The following is a 6,704-nucleotide window of genomic DNA, read 5'->3' as shown; positions in this document are numbered from 1 at the left end:
GCAAGCGTAGAGAGTGAAAACACGAGGGTTTTCTCAGTGACAGTTCCTATGACGCTTCTAGTGGTTTAACACTAAGGAACGCTCACTTGTAAAATAAAAATACAGCTTTTGTATACTGTGCAAAAGTATTACATTGTCAGAAAATAATATCTAATACGGTCGTTTTGTGTCCCCTCGAGAAGACGGTTCTACCAAATTAATGTTTAAAAGACGATGTGAAACTTTTTTTTTTTTTTTTTTGTGAAGGAATGGGGCTGCGAGTATAAGTAAATACTGTCTGTACACAGCATATTGAAATTAATTTTGAGTGCTAGTGAAAGTGTCTTTCTTCCACCATCCTCGTTTATGTGTATCCCTACATCGCTGACGTGCCTGCTTCCTATGGGCGCACCACCTCGCTAACGCCTGGACCCCCTGCTGCGTCCTCCTCTGACTCGGTTAGATAGTATTCGTGGTTGTTAAGAGTGCACTTTGTGCAGAGCAAGTGACTGTGGATATCTAGTTTCTCGCCAATTTTGCAAATATAAGAGCACAAGTACTGCTTATTTCAGAAAATATAGCTGAGCGAAAGCCCCGCAGGGCTCGTTTAACCGGTAAGTACACGCACCCCTTTTTTGTGACAGCAGTACTCTCGCGGGGGTTCAATAGACCCCCAAATTGAAATTATTTATATATATATATAATTAAGATAATGGCATAACTCTACACACGTTTTTGAAAGTATTTGCTGCAATTGGATTTTTGTACTCGTTTTGAGACATTTTGTTCAATTCTTCCATCAGGGAAAAGCCGCGGTTGCTCAGTGGTAGAGCGTTCACCTTTGAGCATGGGGTAACTGGCTCGATCCCAGCTCCCGCCAAGTGAACTTTGTGGTGGACAAATACCGTGTGCGTGAGTTTCCTCGGGGTTCTCCCATTTCCTTCCACTTTCTTCATTTATCACCATCACCGTATCCTTTAGCTTAGCCGTCATAACTTGGGACGTAAAACTCAATGGTTTCAGTTTTCATCAGGACATCTGGCTACCAACACAACATTTACCTGTTTGGTGGGGGGGTGGTGTACATCCCGCGCGAGTACTTAAGGGTTAAGTATTGGTTCTTATAGATGTTCTACACAAAGTTCACTCTTACCTCCTGGATTTTAGTGGTCACCTACCACAAGTTGATTCGTTTTATGCACTAGTTGTTGTCATACGTCCACGCTTTCTGAGCCCTCCTGAAAACAATCTCCAAGAAGTAATGGAGTTTCTCATATAGCTCATGCTTGGCTAAAAGAAATACAAAGTTCAAACCTAACGTCAAAATGTAGGAAATGTCAAAATTAGGTAGAACCGTCTGCTCGAGTAATGGCGTCCTTTTTATATGCACTTACCGGTACTTAGTTTCACCGTACTACAGCACTATACGTGCAATTTTACTATACGGATCCATACCGTAGTATAAATAGTAATAGGAACGGGTTAGAAGAACCGCAGGGGTTCTTTGGGTTCTGTTCTCGTCATAAAATAGGCAAGTTAAAAACTTCCCCAAATTTTTTCGTACATTTTACAATCTGCGGATCCGTATAGTAAAACTGCACCGCACTTTAATTTTACGCTAGTAATGCTACACTTCCGAACTTAAAATCAATTGTATTATTTGCATCACTCATTTACATAAATTATTTCTCATTTCTATCCGTTCAGTGTTCAACATTACCTGTAAATTTGGAAAGTGTGGTGTACCTAAACCAAATCTGTAAGTTTTGCAAGATGTGATGTGCCTAAAATTGACCAGCACCTTCTAGAATACACTACCGATTATCATTACAAATTGCTAACATCTGGTAGAGTATGTCAACACAAATGGGCAAATTGTTCTAACTCGTTTATGTTTACAATTTAGTGGTTTGTTTCGGGGAAACCTACACAACATTTTGCCACCAGCGCAACTGAACATTTTTATTAATTCTTGAAGCACTTGACCATAAAAATCAATAACAATCTTTGATAAATATTCTTCATCATCTCCTGCTCTTTCCACACACGCCACAACCACACATGCCATATTGCAATAGCGACTCGTAGTCTGTACAAGCACCGGTTGCAATGTTGCAATATCAAAGGTATGTAGGTACGCGCAAATGTCCCCCCCCCCAGCATTCTTGAGTCTTATCCAAAAACTATTCAGGAAATATGAAGAGGAAAGTCTTTTAAACTCTATTTGTATGTTATTGATTAAATTACTACTCTAATATTGATTTAATATATAAGCTATTTCCTTTTTTTCAAACAACCACTATCAATGTACGTTTATATACTATTTATATATAAAACCTCTACACTCATGTTATTGAACACGAGATAAATCGAATATATAGTATGTGCTGTAAGCCATGAATGATGGCGTTAATCCGAAAAGAAGAAAAAAAGCAAGAAAATTGCATGCACGCAGTTAAACAAAATTATTTAATTATATAAACTATGCATTATTTTAGAATGGAAGGTGTTTCTTCCATCTTTTGGACTTCAAATTTTTCTATGACTTCATTGAAATCTGAAATGCTGCTCGCCAAGTTTCTCTGAATAGAAAGCATCGCTACCGCAAATATTTTCCGCTTTATTTTCTTTAGGGCCCAGAAACACCTCTTTCCTCCGCAAATATGCATTTTGTTAGCATTTCTTTGTATAAATATACGGTACAAAAAGTCCATTTTCAGAAACCACGTATTTTCTCTGTAAAGAAGCATGAAATCTAAGATGTTTTCCTTCGAAAATGAATAAATAAATAAATAAATAAATAAAGTAGTTTAATATTCCAGCAAATTAGGCTAAAGAAGACAGATGGGTATTGGAAGTAAATTATTTGATATTAATTTATGCTCTCCGCCGGAAATCGAACACAGAATCATGTGCACGAAAGATACAGAGCTAGGAATTAGACCAGTAGTAAGACATTTTCTTCTTCGAGACTCGGTCGATCCCCCCAGAATAGGATTTTTTTAAAAATAAATCTTATCCCAAGAATTTTCACCTTTGTATTATAAATGTTAAATAAAATCTATTGACTTCGAACGACCGCCCCCCAAACTTTCAGCCTGGATCCGTCCCTGCTACCACCAGACTTATATTTGTTCTTTGCGAGTTTATGTTTTGTGAATAACTTCTTTCTTCCAAGCGTCTGTATCTCGCTCACCCTGCTAGCGCTGCTAAGCGGAGAAATTCGCAACTATTACAGAAGCTGACCAGTTGCGGAAGAAAGGCAACCGCATGAGTCCAATACGGGAAGATAGGAGCGATGCAAGAATAAATCCACTTCCCCATGTTGAGATAGGAACTCGCTGCCATATGCTCAATGATACTGCTTCCAGTGGCAACGTTCGATGCCACTGGAAATGTAAATCTCTCTCTTTCTTATCGTTTTTTTTTGATTGATTTTTTTGAGAAATGCATCAATACTGTTTTGCGCTCAAGAGCAGAGGTTTATTTTTTTACTGATACACTTACTTTAATACTTAAAAATAATTTTAGTATTAAAAAAATATCCAGTTGCACAACCATACAACATATAGTACCAGTCGCCACTGCCATATTGAATACAATTTACCCATGCTAAACTGTTGCTAGACTAGGGTCCAAGTTGCTCTAAATTAATTAGTAACTTATGACTAACTGAGATGTCTACTATGTGCTAAACAGAGATTCTGAATACACTTTTCATAACCAATCCTTAGTCAAACCCTTAGTATTTAGCTAATCATTCGTCAAAATGACTCTGCATACGGACCTATTATTTTGCGTGAGGTACCGTTATCACAAGACACCTGTGATTAGTACAATCAAGAAATTTTAACATATTAACCTCCAAATTCTTTAAAACCTTGAAGTAAATCATAATAATTAAAAATAAAGTAATTAGTCATATGGTTCTTATAATTTGGAAGATAAAGAAATGGAAATAAATTACTCCCCGGGAATTTATATGCCAGGGAAAGAAACCGGGAAAATCCAATTTTCTCTTCCAGCAAGGAATATTCCCACTGCCCAGCCCATCACTATTCACGGCGTGGGGTTGGATTTGGTAACACTTCTCTTCGCATAATTATCTACTTTATACTTTAAATCTTTTGTTAAGTACTTCGCTTTTATAATTTATTATACGCTTAATACAAGTAATAACAGTCCAATGGTCTTTGTTACCTGGGACATTAAAATGTTAAGAACTTATTGTTTTCAAACTGCATTTATTCTGTATTTTATTAAAATCTGATCGTATGTTTGATTGCAAGTGTAAAGTTGGAGTGAACGGTCTTGTCAATCAATTCATTAACACTGGCAGCTTAAAAAACAAGGGAAGTACAAGAACTGTAAAATTCTTATTAAATTTGAAGTCATAATGGCTGGTGAGGTATCTGTTAAGTTGGAATTGATGTGCAAAGAAGAAATTGATTATGACTTACCTCAGGAAGATCCACTGGAAGGGAAAGGGTGGACATACGAATTGATGACTGAAAACAAAGAATTAGTATTATCTACAACGGAAAGAGAGCAAATAATGGAGAAGGATACAGTTATGTATTCTTTGGATGAGAAACTAAACGTTGATACGGTGAAATCAGAATTAGCTGTAGAACATCCTGCATTTGAAAATGATAAGGAAACGCTAAGAAAACTAGTGGTTCAAGAGACTTGCGCGTCGTACTCTAAGGACTCCCAACAATTAACAACAAATAGTTTAAATTGCGTTCTGCCAGAAAGGTAATATTCAATTTTTCATAAAGTAGTTGGCTCAGATTAATAATACGGATACATAGGTTCGGAGAGTTTGTAGGTTAAATGAGAGATATCTCGAACGTAAATTACTAATCTATAATTTGGAAATAACATGACACACATAGAATAACCGTATACAAAATTATAATAATAAGATCTACACCATCGTTACAAATCTTATGTAGTTCGTATCTTGATAAAACAATGATTCTTTACTATTAAATATGAATTTCTCACCAAAGTTTATTGTTGTATATATTTACAATATGGGTGCTCGACGATAGTGTTTTATTTATATAGAGTCTTAGGTAAAATAACCGATTTTGAGAAGAACATTTATCCTAAAATTTTCGAAATTTTAAAGTGAAATGGTTATTTTGGAATAAAAACTATGTACGTTTGTTATTTTTTTGAGGATTTAGCTCCAATGAGTCTATCCCCAATTTCCGGAGGGCTTCGACAGACATGAAAATGTAAAAGGTAAAAGAGTATTCTAACCCACAATGGATGTTTAGTAATTGTAGATGACAATTCAGACATAAGTTTATTTCATACTGGTATTCATTTCTTTAAAGACTGTCGCCTTTTTATATATTCACCAATCAATTCTAGGATATGGACATCTATTTCTTCATACGAAGTCGAACGTAGGCGATACAAGAATTATGGTGCAATCAACACTAACCAACATGTGCTAGACGGTCTGTAAAAGAAAAAGATTAATGTGTAAATGAGGGCAAGGCGCAGGTTGTTAGTCCGACTGGAAGTACAGGGATGTGTCTGTTAGGATCAATTGGATCAACGCAAATAAGTATACAGGGGCCGCGGTGGCTCAGTGGTAGAGCGTTCACCTCTGGTGCTTGGGGTCTCGGGTTCGATCCCAGGCCCCACCAAGTGAACTTTGTGGTGGACAAACACCGAGTGCGTGGGTTTTCTCGGGGTTCTCCCGTTTCCTCCCAATTTCTTCATTCCACCATTTCATTCATTACTCATCATCACCGTCTCCTTTAGCCTACCGGCATAATCGTGGGACGTAAAACTCACAGATTTCATTTTTTGCAAATAAGTATACACGAAACCGAGGATAGCGCAAAGCACTGTATATAGCATAAGCCTACATATCATATGTGTTGAATATGTATTTGTACGTTCCTTAAGACATTGTGAGTAACACCCTGAAATGCTTTCATTGCTTGCATATTTGCGTTACAAAATAACACAATACATTAGGAACGTAAATTTCTTACCTATGTAGATTCTTTTAGTCCCAAATATTTTTTTCCGTGTTACGATTTAGCACATTGAATTTTGTTATTCATGTCGCTTACAGTGTTTGCTATCTACTTTTTGAACGAATTTATGTATAACACGCACAATACGGTATTATTTAAAATGCTATTACGAATTAGTTCCCTGTTTTTATAATAAATCTCGACCAGTTAAAATTTTCATATTCGTTGCTCCTGTATACAAATTCCCACCGTAGAGTTTGTATACTTCAAAGTACTTTTATGCAAGACATCACAGTTTCGAAGAAACTGTAGACTGTGTCATCATTTGGTTTACCATAACAGGGGAAAAAGAAGTGTTAAAGAAGATATTAGAAATTTACTCTCTCTCTCTCTCTCTCTGTCATCATGTTAGAAAGATGAAGCTCGGCTCGAATACAAATTTACAAGAGCAAGTTAACATACACTTATGACTAACAATATGGAAAAGAGTTCTTTAGAGGTGATATGATAGGAGTTTCGTTTGGCTACCGTTTGTTCCTGTTTTATAAGAGGAGGTGGTTCCCGTAACGAAAGCCAGATATAATAATATTGGGATTCGAACCTTGGATCTCTTTTGGAGTCTTCCTTGACATCATTCATTTGTAAAAGCCTAATAGATCCAATAAGGAACTGACAAGTAAACAAATAGTCTCACTCCCACGGTCCTAGGATTCGGGCGTT

The 6,704-nt window shown here is 36.6% G+C and overlaps 1 protein-coding gene across 1 annotated transcript in view; it reads left to right on the top strand.

Annotated features, from left to right (window-relative positions):
* The first annotated feature begins 4,056 nt into the window (after positions 1 to 4,056).
* Positions 4,057 to 6,704, top strand: part of LOC145671381 (uncharacterized) — a 50,649-nt gene continuing 48,001 nt past the window's right edge. Inside the window, exon 1 of the mRNA XM_081740460.1 lies at positions 4,057 to 4,737. Within this exon, the coding sequence (XP_081596586.1) occupies positions 4,376 to 4,737 (362 nt within the window). The 5' untranslated portion in view covers positions 4,057 to 4,375. The remainder of the gene's footprint in view (positions 4,738 to 6,704) is intronic.

This window comes from Thermobia domestica, chromosome 15 (assembly GCF_964235325.1).
Source record: "Thermobia domestica chromosome 15, izTheDome1.hap1.1, whole genome shotgun sequence".
NCBI lineage: Eukaryota > Metazoa > Arthropoda > Insecta > Zygentoma > Lepismatidae > Thermobia > Thermobia domestica.
This window is presented reverse-complemented; position numbering and strand designations above follow the sequence as displayed.